At 38.2% G+C, this 17,282-nt stretch overlaps 1 protein-coding gene, 1 long non-coding RNA gene and 1 pseudogene across 4 annotated transcripts; all 3 read left to right on the top strand.

Moving 5' to 3' along the window:
* Positions 1-982: 982 nt before the first annotated feature.
* On the top strand, positions 983-3,134 carry LOC111609457 (nuclear factor 7, brain-like). Its single transcript, XM_023337962.1, has 2 exons — positions 983-1,142; positions 1,214-3,134. The coding sequence occupies exon 2, from the start codon at positions 1,231-1,233 to the stop codon at positions 2,620-2,622; it is 1,392 nt and encodes a 463-aa protein (XP_023193730.1). The 5' UTR covers positions 983-1,142; positions 1,214-1,230; the 3' UTR covers positions 2,623-3,134.
* Positions 3,135-5,092: 1,958 nt separating this feature from the next.
* LOC111609575 lies at positions 5,093-6,763 on the top strand. 3 transcript variants are annotated; one of them, XR_002753190.1, is made up of 3 exons: positions 5,093-5,102; positions 5,175-5,234; positions 5,305-5,924. It is a non-coding gene; the product is annotated as an uncharacterized LOC111609575 (long non-coding RNA). The 3 variants fall into 3 exon arrangements; XR_002753189.1 differs by lacking the exon at positions 5,093-5,102 and adding an exon at positions 6,681-6,763 and having other exon boundaries at positions 5,103-5,234; positions 5,305-5,782; XR_002753188.1 differs by lacking the exon at positions 5,093-5,102 and having other exon boundaries at positions 5,103-5,234.
* A 3,334-nt stretch (positions 6,764-10,097) lies between these two features.
* Positions 10,098-12,263, top strand: LOC111609460 (annotated as a pseudogene).
* Positions 12,264-17,282: the final 5,019 nt, after the last annotated feature.

Genomic DNA, 17,282 nt, shown 5'->3' on the forward strand with positions numbered 1-17,282 from the left:
AAACTTAAAGAGACATTTTACATGTAATCCAGTTTGTTACTGGTTTGACCTGCTTCTAGAAACTGGGATCTGTTGGCTTTTCTTTTCTATCCCAGCAGAGCAGAATCTCCTGTGAATGTTTCAACGTTTCCTCTCTGCTTTGACTCAGATGTCATTCAAGCAGTTCAGTCTCTGTTTTATGCCCAGTAACCAAAGAGGAATCAGCTGTTTCTGACCATCAGAAGGTAAACAGACCAGTATGAAATCACTGAAGTTCCTGTTTGAAACTTTCACTGAAATCCTCAGTTTGCAATCAGAGAGCAATGATTGTGTTGCTCTTTGCCAGCATGGATGGAGGAGGAGACGCTGAATCATTAGAGGGTATTTCTTTTTTGTTTTTATTTTCTTTCTGATTTTATTTTTGGTTTACATTTAAAGTAAATACCTGTCCAGGTGACCCCACCTCTCACCTGGAACGTTGGCTGGAGAGGAACCACGACCTCCTGACCCCAGCAGGGACCAGAGTGTTAGAAAATGGAAAGTAAATGTAAACTTTAAAATACTAAAGCTGAAGACTGGAGAATTTACAGTATTCCTGTTTTCAGCTACAGATTGAAAAAATGTCAGAGCATAGATTAAATCTGAATCCAAACATTTCTGATTCTGGATCCATTTGTAGTGAAAACAGGGAAAGTTTTCCTCAACACCAAACACCATTTTCACCTCCAGAGTCTGAATGTGACAGAAAAACAGCAAACAGAAGGAAACAACATTAAATGTGTTCATTTGAATTTCCCAGATAGTGGAGACCCTGGAAGAGTTTTATGAGAGGAAAATATATTTTCACTTAAAGCAGGAACAAACTGATGGATCAGAAAAAACTGTAGAGTTTTTCTAAAACTGCAGATTAAGATTATATCCTCTAGAGGGCGCCACATCTCCGCCTAAAGACTGATTCCAACAGGAACACCTGAGGATAAAACAGGAAACAGTTGAGAGAAAAACTCATAGACTAAACACCCTGAGGATGAATTCTGACTCCTGCCTTCGTCTGCGACTGAAATCAAACTAACACTGAACAAGGAGAACAGAGAGAGAACTGAGCAACTAGACACTGAAACACAGACTGCTGCAGGAGGAAAAACAAGACAATCAAAGTCAAAGTAAGTTCAGAAAGTTTCTACAGGAGAGAAACTGACTTCCTGGTTTGACTTTCTGTCTGCTGTGATTTCAGCTTCACTCTGAGACAAAATGGCTTCCAGATCAGACGATGATCTCTGCTGTCCGGTCTGTCTGGAAATATTTAAGGATCCGGTTCTTCTGTCATGTAGCCACAGCTTCTGTAAGGAGTGTCTGCAGAAATATTGGAGAGAGAAACCAGGAAGAGAGTGTCCACTTTGTAAAAGGAGATCTTCTAAAGATAGACCACCTTTAAATCTGGCTCTGAAGAATCTCTGTGAGTCTTTCTTACAGCAGAGAGAGCAGAGAGCTTCAGAGGATCTCTGCTCTCTGCACTCTGAGAAACTCAAACTCTTCTGTCTGGACCATCAGCAGCCAGTTTGTCTCGTCTGCAGTCATTCAGATTTACACAAAAACCATAAATTCAAACCCATCGATGAAGCTGCTCAGCAACACAAGAAGAACCTTCAGGAAACTCTGGAGCCTTTAAAGAAGAAGCTGGAGCTCAGGAAGAAAGTTCAGGAGGAGTTTGATCAGACAGCAGAACACCTGAAGGTCCAGGCCCGACACACAGAGAGGCAGATTATGGAGCAGTTTAAGCAGCTTCATCAGTTTCTAGCAGAGGAAGAGGAGGCCAGGCTGGCTGCACTGAGGGAGGAAGAGGAGCAGAAGAGAGGGATGATGAAGGAGAAGATGGAGGCTCTGAGCAGAGAGATAGCAGCTCTTTCAGACACAGTCAGAGCCACAGAGGAGGAGCTGAGAGCTGAAGACGTCTCATTCCTGCACAACTACAAGGCTGCAGTGGAAAGAGTCCAGCGCTGCCCCCTGCTGGAGGATCCACAGCTGCCCTCAGGAGCTCTGATAGACCAGGCCAAACATCTGGGCAACCTGGCCTTCAACATCTGGAGCAACATGGAGAACATGGTGACCTACACGCCTCTGGTTCTGGACCCAAACACGGCTGGTCCAGCACTCCATCTGTCTGAAGATCTGACCAATGGGAGGAAAGGAGAGAAACAGCAGCTTCCTGATAATCCAGAGAGATTTGATTATTACTGGTGCTGGTCTGTTCTGAGTTCTGATGGTTTTAACTCAGGGAACCACAGCTGGGATGTTGATGTTGGAGACAGTAAAGCCTGGAGCCTTGGTGTGTTAGAAGAGTCTGTTCAGAGGAAGGGAGGCATAAAATCTGGATTGTTGTTTATTTGGTTCTATTCAGGTAAATGCTATGCACGTTCTCTACCAGCTCCTTCCACTCGTCTCTCAGTCCAGAAGAATCTCCAGAGGATCAGAGTGAATCTGGACTGGGACAGAGGAAAGCTGTCCTTCTCTGATCTGGATACTAACACACACATACACACCTTCACACACACCTTCACTGACAAGATGTTTCCGTTCTTCCACACTACTAAAACATTAAAGATCGTACCGATGAAGATCTCAGTGATCAAGCAGCAGCTCTGATGATCTCAGCATGAAGATCACAAAGTCCAAATAAAAACTTATTGATCAGATTGAAACTGTGAGTTTTAAAGAGGAAACTGGAGATGATCTGATCATCTGGAGATTCTTCATCTCTGTTCAGATTCATCACCAGCTGCTGGAAGCAGCAGGGCAGCGTTAATCTTTCACATCTGACTCTGTAGTCTGAGTTCAGCTCTGATTCTAAAATGACTCAGAGTGAGAGGTCTTGTTTTTTTGTTCATCTCTGGGTAATTATTAGTTTATCAGGAACTACTGATGTATTAAAAATGTGGATTTTATTGAATATGTGAGCAAAAATGATCCCAGCAATGTGTTTAGTTTACAAACTAAATATTTACTTTGCTAACTAAATTATTTAGCTCCAAACTGAATATTTAGTTTTCTTTTGTCTGATTTTGTTATTTTCTTACATTTATGGATCATTGACATTTTTTTCCTTAAAATACCAAAACTTTCTCATAAGTTTATATTTGCTCCATCTGATGATGTAATTTTTAAATATTAAATGATCTTTTCATCATTACTTGAGTCACTTTTTTACCAAACAGATTTTTACTCTTTATTGAATCATTTCTTGGACGGAAACTTTTTACCTTTGAGTAAATTAATGTTGAAGTAGTACTACTCTTAGTGAAGTGCAACTTTTAGCCATGAGTAACTATAATTATTGCTTAGGGTAATTATTAATAAAACTACTTATTTAGATCTTGATCCAAGTTTGAAACAAGAATTTGAAGTAAAATAAACAGTTATTTTAACTTGATATTGTCAGTGAAATAATAGAGCAATGTTTGCTGTTTAACCAGGTGAGGACAGTTTTTTCTTGCATATTGTGAAATAATTATTTGGTTTAATTTCCAACATTGAGTTAAAACTTAACTCAAGATTTAAGAACTAAAAAAACAATGTTTAGATGACTTATCTTGTTAAAAAATTCATGAACTTTAATTTCTGAGTTAAAACACAAACAATTTTCATGTTGAATTAAAATAGAGGCAGCAGGTGATTTTTAAGTTAAACCACCTTCAGATGTTTTACTCAAACTTAATGAGACATTTTGCATGTAATGCAGTTTTTTTAAATTAGTTAAAATTTACTAACAAAATTTGAAATAATTAAAGTTGTAAAATAACAATTATGTGATTGGGTTTCATTGAAGTTATGAGGAGTGAAATGGGGAATCAGACACAATGTCCTTCACCAGTAGGTGGCAGTAAAGTCCCTTTAAGTTGGTTGTCATCGGTCATAAGACAGGAGAAGCAGAAGAGGTTGAATTTTCCCAGGACTCCGGTCCAAGTGACGGTGAGCAGCAAGCAGAGAAATCCTGTTCTGTTGCTTCTAAATGTGTCATAATCGGTCGGTTTATATCACAAACCACATCAATATTGATTATTTATGTGGTTTGTGATTAATTTAAGAGGTTTTATCTGGGTCACATTGCTGTACCAGACAATACCAATGCACGCTAGCATCACAGCTAACAAGCTAGCTACTTGACGCCATCTTGGCTAGTTTGGTAATGCAACTTGATACTGGATCAAATTAACCCTTTGCAGTTGGTTTGCAGTTGGTTTTCATGCTGGTTAAAATAACTAGTAGCGTCAGTAACTAAGCAAGGCATTTAGCTTTACCTTAGTTCACAACATTTAGCATATTCATTTAGTAATAAGCTACGTGGGAGGTTCCTGTTTCTGTATAATGTATTTTTAGTTGGTGTTTTGTTAACTGCAGTTTTTTCCTGGCATGTCAAAGGCTTCATCAGGAAAATATCAGTCTGCAGTTTCCTTGGAAATCCCTCCATATTAAGGAGCACAAAGCCCAACTATCACTGGTGGATCGACCCATAAACAAGTGAGAACAAGACGACTAACTGTAAAAGATAAGAGTCAGTTTGTAGTTGTTGATATGTTGATAGAAAGGTGAACATTTTGAGAGTATGCTGTGTGTAGTCATGTTAACAAGAACATAAAATTCATTCTTATGACTTTTTAGAAAAGCTTTTTTAGAACAGTTTCTTGACATGGTCCACACATAAGTATGAACACATTGCCCCATTTTCACAGAATTAGCTCTACAGACATGTAGTTAAGATCATTTTCCCCAAATATCACAAAGACTGAAGTCCATTGTTCCAGGTAAGAGATAACAGAAGACCATCTTCTTATATAAATGTCCTTCCTCAGTCTCAGAGTTGCAGTTATTTCCTCCATTAAGTTGACAGTCTTCAGCTCCGAATCCATTGTTCCAGGATTGGTGGATGTGGTTTCAGCCAGTTTGCAGTAATAACCTGATGAGCAATTAACACAAGGGCTTCGACATATTGTAGCATCATGAATGGTATGCTGCCACTTTAAGGCCAATTTCAGCTGCTGCATATAAGCAGGTCTCTACCTGCCACAAGACTACTTGCGTCATGACGTCAACTCATTCTGCTTCCTTTGTTTGCTGAGCTGTGCTGGGTAAGCATGGCTGTTTCTTTGTTTGTCAGCTTTTATCGTAGCAATTAATGCAAGCTGGTCTGATCTGTTTAGCCTCCCTTGCTGCTGCTCCAACTCCTGGACCAATCTGTTCGTTTGTTTGCTGCCGGGAAGGTAAGCGCTAGCGTGGCTAGGTAACATCCATCTCATGTAAACGAAGCCTTTACGTAGTGTTTTGTTACAGCTGCGCTGCATAGGCGAACTTGTGGATCTGTTTATCTGGCAGTGTGGTAATTTACAGGTAAGCAGCTACCGTAAGTTATAGTTTTTATCAGCAGTTGTATTAATAATCTACTCTATTTTTTAGCCTCCTGCTGAGTCCCTGACGACTATTATATTTGGATGTACACTCGCTGCTGTTTTGCCTACGATGCATTGTTTTAAAAGATTTGTATGAACTGTCCCCCACTGCCGGGAGCATTGATGGCACTACGAATGGGATAAAAAGCAATATTGTAGTGCTATTGTATCACTGTTTTACTCATATTGTTTGATTTTTTGTCTTTCTTTTAGGGACTGAAGCTTCTGTGGTGGCGGTGGTGATCCCTGGTGGTGGTGTTTTGTGGAGCACCCTTTTTTTGTGTGTGTTTTTGTAGTGTCCAGGATTTCGTCCCTTTATCTTCACTGGATGTTGCCCCTTTCCTCACTACTTCCCCCCACTGGTAAGCCTCAGTTTCCTTTGAAATTTAAACATTTTATAATCAACTTCATTAAAAAGGCATTCACTGTTTTAACCATTCAATTTCAGGTTGTTGTTAATTTAAACAACATATTGAAGTTTAATAAATTTTTTGTAGAACTGTCTGAATCTTGTCTCATTTCCAGTAGAACCTACCTGTGTCCTTATTACTACTCTATTTTCCTGGAGTTATTCCAGGTGGCGCTGTCGGTTTCCCCTATCGTAAATTTTAACATCTTACATTTGGGTTTCATAATAAAGAAAATCCACCCAGGTTGCCACAGTATAAACTGTATCAATTTCTCCAGCAGCAAAGTTTATATCATCCAAAACTAAATGGCGAATTTCCAAGATTGTAGTGAAGTTTAATATTTTCCCTATTGCCCCTTTTACCCAATGGAGTTTTCCCATAGGACACTCTCAAAATATGTGGGGAAAATCCTCCATCTGTCCACATTTTGACCAGCAGAGGGCGCTAGCATTACTATCATAACTGTGTATCACCATTGGGGTTTTAAAAAATCTCTTTCTTAGTTTCCAGTTAAACTCTCTGCAATTCAGACTAGAACTGAAACGATTCCTTGAATAATTTGATTACCTCAATTACTAAAAATCCTCAAGGAAAATTAATCTGCCTCGAAGCTTCGTTAAATGTAATGTAATAAATAATACTGTTAAACTCTTCAGCCCACTGCGGTCTAGCTGGAAGGTTTTTATGTTGCACAATGCTAACTCTTGGCACATATGTGCCATAGTTTGTAGCTATGGAGGGAAACGGAGAATGCTTGGAAGAAGAACCTCGAAAGCAACAAAAACTGAAAAGTCTGGGAACATTTTAGGCTAAAGAGAAAAGATAACACAGTGCAATGCATCCACTGCAGAGCAGAATTGGCGTACCACAACAACTCATCATTGATGCTGCAGCATCTGAAGAGAAAACACCCGCTGTATGCATCAAGCTCTTCCACAGCTGCTAAAAGGTATAGTTCATGTTCTCTTTGCAAAATATGTTAACCTAAATGTGTGATTATCTGTCATGTTATAAATGTAAATTGAGGCACATTGTTTGCTAATGTTAGATCTACCAACTAAACATAATTGCTACTTGGTGTTTTTATGGAAATTTCATTAATCAAAGAATTAGAAACTATTTCAATAAGAGAAAGATTAATCTTTGATTTTAAGTTTTTTTATTTGAAGGCAAAAGCATTTGAAGACCCATCTCACTGAACACAGTCACATCACATCGTTATATAGTCACAGCAAGGAAAAGACCCACCAAAGTCTGATCTTATCTCTATTCCCAGATGGACCACAAGACAACCCTAACCCCCACCTCATGAACTATCCCTCAGCTCTTGGACGATTTTATCTCAGGAAAGAGAGCTGATAAGGATTTCAGGAGAAACTTTTAATCCTTTTTTGTCAGTTACTCGTGGGTTCAGGGTCAAACAAACTACATCCCACATATGACAGTCCTTTAACACAATTGCCTGTGTAGCAGACCCTCCTCAAATGAAGGATCTTGGCTTTGCTGATGAACAGGTTTATTGGGAGTAAACCCTGAGTTTCACTGTAAGAGCTGTAACAAAGACAAACAGAAGACAGTGTAAGCTACAAACAACGCTCTTACAGCCTTAACGTTTGAATAAAAAAAATAATGTTCACTACTAAAAATATCAACTTTGATTCAAAAACTATACCAATATTCTTGTACAATACAGCAAATTCACAATTTCAATCAATCAATAAAATAAATTTATTTATTTACAAAATAAATATGCCTTGTGCCTCTATTATGGGGCCTCTGATAATAAGATGCATTTACAATCTTGTTACAACTTGTTTCTGTTCTTTCTGTTGCCAAGCTGCCGCTGCACAACATAAACAGCAGAAGTTCTCTCATCAAAACAAAAGCATCAAATTCAAAAACTGGAAGTCAACAAGCAAAAAGGCAATAAGCGCTGAAAAGGAGAGTAGAACAAATAAGTTGGGTTATTTACAGGTTAAGCATTTTACCCAAGATGTCTTCAGGTTTCTTATACTATCACAGCTGCAGAAACATCGAACATTATCTGGAAACTGCTTTTAGGGAAAAACACATCTTACAGAAATACAAAAACACAGCAGATATAATCAGTAAATTAATAGTAGAAAATTATCATCAGTTTCATCAAAATAATATAAGGCTGAAAATGAAATTTTCTATTATAATGTTGTCTGTAAATTGTGTGAGTTTAAAAAAACTATCCAGGACTTAATGTAAGTTTAACAATAAAAGCTGCAGCAACAGATTGAAGGCATAAACTGAAGCACATTTATTTAATGCTGTGCTTCCATCCTGATTTATTTAAGATATTTAGGGAGAATATTTAGTTAGTAGGGTTTTTTCTTGCTACTGCTGTATATCAAACCTATATCATGCTCTATATCATACGTTGGACAGTTTCATTCAAAGGATTCCTGGATGTTTGGTTGTTCATGCAGCATAGTTCAGAAAGAGCATTTTAAATCTGATCATCACAGACATGCAGCCGCTGTCTGTGGTGGAAGATGAAGGATTCCAGAAGATTATCTCCACCTTCAATCCAAATCATGTCCTTCCTTCCAGGATCTACTTTATAAAAATGGTGGAGGAAAAAGTCTGAGGAAATTAAAGACGAGTTGAGAAACATCGTAAAAGAGACGGACAGCATTGATCTCACAGCAGACATTTGGACCAGCGTTGCCACAGAGGCGTATTTTGTTGTGACGAGCCGCTTTGTTGGAGAGGACTGGAAAATGGAGTCCACAGCCTGACGACAATGAAGAGAGACACAGCAGCAAACATTGCAAAGTGGCTGGAGGATGTTATTGCAAAGTTTGATGTTCCACCTGAGAAAGTCAAAGCTGTCATCCATGACAATGGTGCCAATATTGTAGCAGCAGTGAAGATTTTGGCAGGAAAGCATAAGTGGGCATCTGTGAGGTGTGCAAAGCACACCCTGAACCTGGTGGTACAGAACGCTCTGAAGAGCAACCAGAGCATCTCCAAGTGTGGCAGCTGCAAGATGTCTAGTTCAACATTTTAAAAAGTGAACTGGCTTCACAAAGCTGAAGGATGAGCAGCAGCAGATGGAACAGCAGCACACAAGCTCAGACAAGATGTAAGCACTCGTTGGAACAGGACTTTCCACAGACTGTTCAGGCTGATGGAGCAAAGATGGCCGATAACTGCAGCTCTATCCTATGATTCCTGTTCCTTAAGATTAGAGAGATATTGACTTAATCTGAAAAGTTTTGTAATTAAGCCTCTGTCTGCCCATTTACCAAATCTCCCATCGAGTTTTGTAGGTATAAAATCAGCGATGCCGGTTATTCTAGATGATCGTGATAATGAAAGTGACAACCTTAATTTCTTCCTCATATTTTCCCTCTCAGTGTAAACACAATCCATTCATTTTGTATCGTAAGTTTCCACCATTGTTCCCTACTTAAAAAGGTTAAGCCTATAATTGAAATTAAATTAGTTAAAGAGCATTGCTCCAACTGAAACCATTTAGTATCTTTATCCAACCAGAGCCCTAAGTTGTGCTGCTCAATAATAACTCTTAAGATGTGGGAGGGCCAGGCCACCTGAGTCTTCAGAGGAACACAGAAGTTTAATCTCACTCGGACGTTTGTTTTAATAGATGAATTTAGATATGAGTCTGTCCCACAGTTTAAAGGTGATGTTAGGAACTACCACCAGGAGAGAGTTAAAGAGGAAAAGTATCCATGGTAGCACATTCATCCTGATTGTTTCCACCCTGCCCACTAGAGATAGTGGGAGAATTTGACATCTCTCCAAATCTTTTTTTAATTTGAGATAAAAGCTTGTTATAATTGGCATAATATAACTGGGATGAGTTATCAGACATTTAAAGTTCTTTCTGTAATATTTACAGTATTCCAGTTTTCTGCTACAGATTTAAAAAATGTCAGAGCATTGATCAAATTTAGATCGAAACATTTCTGATTCTGGATCCATTTGTAGTGAAAACAGGGAAAGTTTTCCTCAACACCAAACACCATTTTCACCTCCAGAGTCTGAATGTGACAGAAAAACAGCAAACAGAAGGAAACAACATTAAATGTGTTCATTTGAATTTCCCAGATAGTGGAGACCCTGGAAGAGTTTTATGAGAGGAAAAAAAGATCTGAAAAAACTGTAGAGTTTTTCTAAAACTGCAGATTATATTATATCCTCTAGAGGGCGCCACATCTCCGCTTAAAGACTGATTCCAACAGGAACACCTGAGGATAAAACAGGAAACAGTTGAGAGAAAAACTCATAGACTAAACACCCTGAGGATGAATTCTGACTCCTGCCTTCGTCTCCGACTGAAATCAAACTAACACTGAACAAGGAGAACAGAGAGAGAACTGAGCAACTAGACACTGAAACACAGACTGCTGCAGGAGGAAAAACAAGACAATCAAAGTCAAAGTAAGTTCAGAAAGTTTCTACAGGAGAGAAACTGACTTCCTGGTTTGACTTTCTGTCTGCTGTGATTTCAGCTTCACTCTGAGACAAAATGGCTTCCAGATCAGACGATGATCTCTGCTGTCCGGTCTGTGTGGAAATATTTAAGGATCCGGTTCTTCTGTCATGTAGCCACAGCTTCTGTAAGGAGTGTCTGCAGAAATATTGGAGAGAGAAACCAGGAAGAGAGTGTCCACTTTGTAAAAGGAGATCTTCTAAAGATAGACCACCTTTTAATCTGGCTCTGAAGAATCTCTGTGAGTCTTTCTTACAGCAGAGAGAGCAGAGAGCTTCAGAGGATCTCTGCTCTCTGCACTCTGAGAAACTCAAACTCTTCTGTCTGGACCATCAGCAGCCAGTTTGTCTCGTCTGCAGTCATTCAGATTTACACAAAAACCATAAATTCAAACCCATCGATGAAGCTGCTCAGCAACACAAGAAGAACCTTCAGGAAACTCTGGAGCCTTTAAAGAAGAAGCTGGGAGCTCAGGAAGAAAGTTCAGGAGGAGTTTGATCAGACAGCAGAACACCTGAAGGTCCAGGCCCGACACACAGAGAGGCAGATTATGGAGCAGTTTAAGCAGCTTCATCAGTTTCTAGCAGAGGAAGAGGAGGCCAGGCTGGCTGCACTGAGGGAGGAAGAGGAGCAGAAGAGAGGGATGATGAAGGAGAAGATGGAGGCTCTGAGCAGAGAGATAGCAGCTCTTTCAGACACAGTCAGAGCCACAGAGGAGGAGCTGAGAGCTGAAGACGTCTCATTCCTGCACAACTACAAGGCTGCAGTGGAAAGAGTCCAGCGCTGCCCCCTGCTGGAGGATCCACAGCTGCCCTCAGGAGCTCTGATAGACCAGGCCAAACATCTGGGCAACCTGGCCTTCAACATCTGGAGCAACATGGAGAACATGGTGACCTACACTCCTCTGGTTCTGGACCCAAACACGGCTGGTCCAGGACTCCATCTGTCTGAAGATCTGACCAATGGGAGGAAAGGAGAGAAACAGCAGCTTCCTGATAATCCAGAGAGATTTGATTATTACTGGTGCTGGTCTGTTCTGAGTTCTGATGGTTTTAACTCAGGGAACCACAGCTGGGATGTTGATGTTGGAGACAGTGAAGACTGGTTACTTGGTGTGTTAGAAGAGTCTGTTCAGAGGAAGGGATACATAAAATCTGGATTGTTGTTTATTTGGTTCTCTTCAGGTAAATACTCAGCATTTTCTCCACCAGCTCCTTCCACTCGTCTCTCAGTCCAGAAGAATCTCCAGAGGATCAGAGTGAATCTGGACTGGGACAGAGGAAAGCTGTCCTTCTCTGATCTGGATACTAACACACACATACACACCTTCACACACACCTTCACTGACAAGATGTTTCCACTCTTCTCCACTACTAAAACATTAAAGATCGTACCGATGAAGATCTCAGTGATCAAGCAGCAGCTCTGATGATCTCAGCATGAAGATCACAAAGTCCAAATAAAAACTTATTGATCAGATTGAAACTGTGAGTTTTAAAGAGGAAACTGGAGATGATCTGATCATCTGGAGATTCTTCATCTCTGTTCAGATTCATCACCAGCTGCTGGAAGCAGCAGGGCAGCGTTAATCTTTCACATCTGACTCTGTAGTCTGAGTTCAGTTCTGATTCTAAAATGACTCAGAGTGAGAGGTCTTGTTTTTTTGTTCATCTCTGGGTAATTATTAGTTTATCAGGAACTACTGATGTATTAAAAATGTGGATTTTATTGAATATGTGAGCAAAAATGATCCCAGCAATGTGTTTAGTTTACAAACTAAATATTTACTTTGCTAACTAAATTATTTAGCTCCAAACTGAATATTTAGTTTTCTTTTGTCTGATTTTGTTATTTTCTTACATTTATGGATCATTGACATTTTTTTCCTTAAAATACCAAAACTTTCTCATAAGTTTATATTTGCTCCATCTGATGATGTAATTTTTAAATATTAAATGATCTTTTCATCATTACTTGAGTCACTTTTTTACCAAACAGATTTTTACTCTTTATTGAATCATTTCTTGGACGGAAACTTTTTACCTTTGAGTAAATTAATGTTGAAGTAGTACTGCTCTTAGTGAAGTGCAACTTTTAGCCATGAGTAACTATAATTATTGCTTAGGGTAATTATTAATAAAACTACTTATTTAGATCTTGATCCAAGTTTGAAACAAGAATTTGAAGTAAAATAAACAGTTATTTTAACTTGATATTGTCAGTGAAATAATAGAGCAATATTTGCTGTTTAACCAGGTGAGGACAGTTTTTTCTTGCATATTGTGAAATAATCATTTGATTTAATTTCAACATTAAGTTGAAGCTTAACTCAAGATTTAAAAACTAAAAAAACAATGTTTGATGACTTGTCTCTTGTTAAATCAACTTCATGAACTTTAATTTCTGAGTTAAAACACAAACAATTTTCATGTTGAATTAAATTAGAGGCAGCAGGTGATTTTTAAGTTAAACCACCTTCAGATGTTTTACTCAAACTTAATGAGATATTTTGCATGTAATACAGTTTTTTAATTAGTTAATATTTACTAACAAAAGTTTAAATAATTACAGTTGTCACCCCCAAACTGGACCAATGGCTACAACAGATCCCAGGAACAACATCAGACATCTCAGTCCAGAAATGTGCAGTCCTTGGCACAGCCAAGATACTGCGCAGAACCCTCAAGCTCCCAGGCCTCTGGTAGAGGACCCGAGCTCAGAGGATAAGAACCACCCGCGGTGGGTGAGAAGGGAATTTTTTTTTTTTTATATATATATATATATATATATATATATATATATATATATATATATATATATATATATATATATATATATATATATATATATATATATATATATATATATATATATATATATATATAATATAAAGGAAAATGTGTAGAAAACGGTTCTTAAAGAGGCTTTATAAATGTTCAGATTTCAAATTAAGGTTCTAAATCAGATAGAACCGAACCTGGGCTCCTGTTTAAACGCTGCAGTACTGTCTGTCGCCGCTTGGTGTCACTCTTTCTCCATTTTTGGTTTTTATTTTGCTGTTCTCCACATTTTTCCTGCTTGTCCGTCTAATGGAGCAGATTAATTTTGGCCTGATTTATCTACAGCAAGACAAAGTCAAACTGTGGTTGGTTCTCATCCTGTTTATGATCTTAATATTCTCAAACTTCTGTATTGTTTTGGTTTTTATTACACACAAAACTGAAGAACAGATTGATTTGTTTCAGCCTCATCATGTTCTGATTGGGTTTTACTCTCCTGGCAGTTCCCAGGTTTCTGTTCTTAAATATGCATCTAATAAATAAATACTTTTCATAATGACACAACTAAAAACACAAATGTAAATAGAATAAAAAATAAAATTGAGAATGAGACATTTTAATGTTTTAAATATTAGAAAGGCGGTGAAGTGTTTGTATTGGTGTTTGAGTCAGAAACACTGAAATATGTTAATAATGTTAATGCTACTAACTATTAAAATTATTTTAACAAGATTTGCTTTAAATAATCCATAATTTCACAAACAAAACTTCAAGTTTTTAAATTCTTTATCATCTGTCAGGAAGTTAAACTCTAAAATTTGATTCTTCTTTTTAAAAGGACTTAACTTAAAGAATAAAGAAATAGAAGTATAAGTGATGCTTTTGAATATTTTATGGGTAAATTTAACATATTAAAATTTAACATATTAAAACTTTGCAGTGTATAAAACAGATTCATTCTGGACATTTTGGGTCACCTGCCAACATTTTTCATCTAAATATTCATTAATTAGAAATGAAACTTGGTTGTTTTTTTAAACAATAATCTCCAACAGGATGAGATATTCTGGCCATAAAGAGAAAATAAAATAAAATAAAAACTTTAAAATAACAGAAACTACAACCTTTGGCTTTCAGCGACACATTAAACTTAAATCCACATGCAGAATGACAGGAATGGCCACCAGGGGGCAGAGTTGCTCACCACTCAACAGCTCCATAGATTCCAACAATGTCTGTTTTCTAACAGGGAAAAGTTAGTACACCCTGCCTGGGTTTATCTTCAGTCAGGTCACTTGTTAGTTCTTGTTGCTCTTACTTTTTAACTTTCAGACAGTTGTTATGATGTGCAACCATGGCAACAAGATGTTTTTACAGCTTTCCACCCCAAAGCTCACATAACACCTGAACTCTGACCCCAAATCTCAGAGGGTTTGATAAAGATGCAGAGAGAGAAGGAGGAAGTTCAAACCGTCTCTTCCCTCCATCATGACGGACAATAGAAGATCTTTGGCAAACAAAATGACAAACTAATTCATTAATCATGACATTGAGTGGAACATGGCTGCAGGACCAGATCCCCTACTCCAACATCTGTCTGTCCAAACAGCTTGACAGATTTAAATAAGAACTGCAAAAGCAAATGAGCTGGATTAGCAGAGCTAACACATCCATCCAGGATGTGTTGCTGTGGAATATCATCTCTGCTGCCTGGATGTTGAGCTGTTAGCATGTCAGCTAACTGTTTTCAGTCAGAGGCCTATTCAGATACGATGCAACACCGACTGCTGCTGCCAAAACAATTCTGAAGATATTTGTTTTCCTTTGGGAACTGAAAATATTTATTAAATAGTGTAATTTCTAACATCTCAGTTGTTCTTAAACCATGTTTGTTTCTAAAAGTGGAGCTGTGTAGATTGAAACTGTTAACACGATGTTAAATCATCTTCCCATGTTTTGGCTGCTATCTCTCAGCCTCTCCATCGAATCTGCATCGGTTCCGCTCAGACGGCCTGCGGGCCGAGGCGGATAAAGCGCTCCGTACTGACGGCGGGAGGATTGGGAGGTTTCCCACCAGATCCCATTTGTGTGAAGCTATTAGCGCCGAGCAGCTCTCAGCTCCGCCCGATACGCCTCTGAGATTAGGAAATGGTTTTACAGTAAGAGGATCGGCCGCCTGGAGGTGAGGAACACACACCGAGGCTGACGGGACCGGAAACCACGCAGCAGCGAAACGATCCAAGAAGGAATGAGAAATAAAAAATGATCAGCAACGTGACGTCACACAGGAAGCAGCGTTTCAGGAGCGACTTCAGCTACAGACCTTATCAATAAATAACTGTTTAAAGACGTACTAATTTTACTGTATTAAACTTTTGACGGGACCCGGTTAGGGTCACAAGACACCAAGAGACATGAAATGATTTTCAGAATCTCAGCGATGTGACCCCACAGTGGTATGGAGGGCCAAAAGGGACAAAAATATATTTATGAGTAAATATAGCATGAAATAAATAACTGTACAATTAAACAATGTGTAGTTAAATACATTTTAATCATATGCATAAAATCAGTTAAATAAAAAATATGCATAATTATTTATTGTATGTATGTAATGAGTATGTGTATATAACTATCTACATAAAGATAAATATATAAGGGTTTTGTATTACTGTGAAATGTTTGTCCTGTTACCATTTACTTAGTTTCTCCTGTTTTCTTTGATTCCTGACTTCCTGTTTTATTGTGAAATTCCCGGTCGGTCCTGCTTCCTGTATTTCCTGCCTCAGCTGTTTGGTGTTGCTAATCAGACAGAGTTCGGTTCTGTTCGGATGTTTTCCTGGTTTGGTTCCTGCAGCTTGTGTTCAGGTGAGCCGCTTTTAGAAGTTAATGAACAAAATAAAACTTTTCAGTTTAATTAGAGAAACAAACAAACACACCTGGACCTGCCGCCATGATGGCCAGGTGATCACCGGGTTGGTCAAATGTTTTATTGTGGCTGTTTTAATGAGGGTGATGAAGGTTCAATAGGTTCAATAGAAACAGGAAGCTAGCAGGTTAGCTAATGAGCTAAGGAGGCCAGTCCAATGCTGCAGGCTTGTTAGGGTCACTAAAAAAAAGATCTGTAAATTTCAGACACAAAAAAAAAATCAGAAATTTTTTAGATTAATCCAAGAAATTTTCTTTAAAAAACAAAGAATTTCTGAGTTTCTACAGTAAAAAAAAAATAAAGTTAACATTTGGAAATTTTGTAAGTTTGAAAAGTAAAAAAAAAAAAATACCTCGAAATTGTCAGACATTAACCTTAAAATCTTTTTTTTTTTTTCAAAAAATGTTAAACTTTTCAAACTTGGGTTAGGGGTTGGCTAATCCTAACCCTAACTTTTTTCTAGAAAACTTCTGAGAGATTACTTTAAAAAAAATTTATTTTTCTAAAAAAATATTTCCTACTATTGAAACTCAGAAATATTCTAGTATTTGCTAGAAGATTTAGGAGATTAATTTCACAATCTGAGTTTTTTTGTAGAAAATTTCTGACTTCTGGAAATTTTCTCCATCTTTTTCCGTTTAGCGGTGCCTTAATACGCCGCCGTATGAAGCAGTTCTCTGTCCGATTACTTTATTTTTCTTCCAGGTTTTGTTTGGACCTTTAACAGATTTCTGGTAGAGGTGCTCAAAGTGTGGCCCGGGGGCCATTTTGCGGCCCTCAGAATGATTTTGTGGACCAATCAATCAAAACTTCAGACTGGCAGAAATCTGCTGCGTCGGCTCTGGATGCAGACAAATGATCTGATCTGTATCTAATTAACCACATTTTAATCTACAAAATACTTTATTCAAAACTTCTTTCTGTGCTAAATTATTTAATAAATAAACTTATGAACACAACAGTGGTCTTTTCCAGCGTCCAATCTGACCGTTTAAATTAATCCCACAGATTGTTTTTTCTGGCATGAGAAAGTTTAGGTTGGCAGGAAATGAGGTCACAACCAGGAAGTGTTGCTGCTCTCCCCGTCCCTCGGAGCAGCGTGGAGAGAAACAGCCGTGTCATAATTTATGACATAAAAAGCATGAATGTTTCAGGCGCTCCGTGTTTACGGCAATCATTTCCTTACTGAAAGATTCATGTGGATGTTCTGCTGCTGAATATTTCAGGAAACAAACAGAAACATTTCTGCTCTGA

The sequence above is a fragment of the Xiphophorus maculatus genome, chromosome 8 (genome assembly GCF_002775205.1).
Source record: "Xiphophorus maculatus strain JP 163 A chromosome 8, X_maculatus-5.0-male, whole genome shotgun sequence".
NCBI lineage: Eukaryota > Metazoa > Chordata > Actinopteri > Cyprinodontiformes > Poeciliidae > Xiphophorus > Xiphophorus maculatus.

Bases quoted from the DNA above. Each gene is read 5' to 3' on its own strand.
- LOC111609457 (XM_023337962.1), top strand. From the start codon at position 1,231: ATGGCTTCCAGATCAGACGATGATCTCTGCTGTCCGGTCTGTCTGGAA.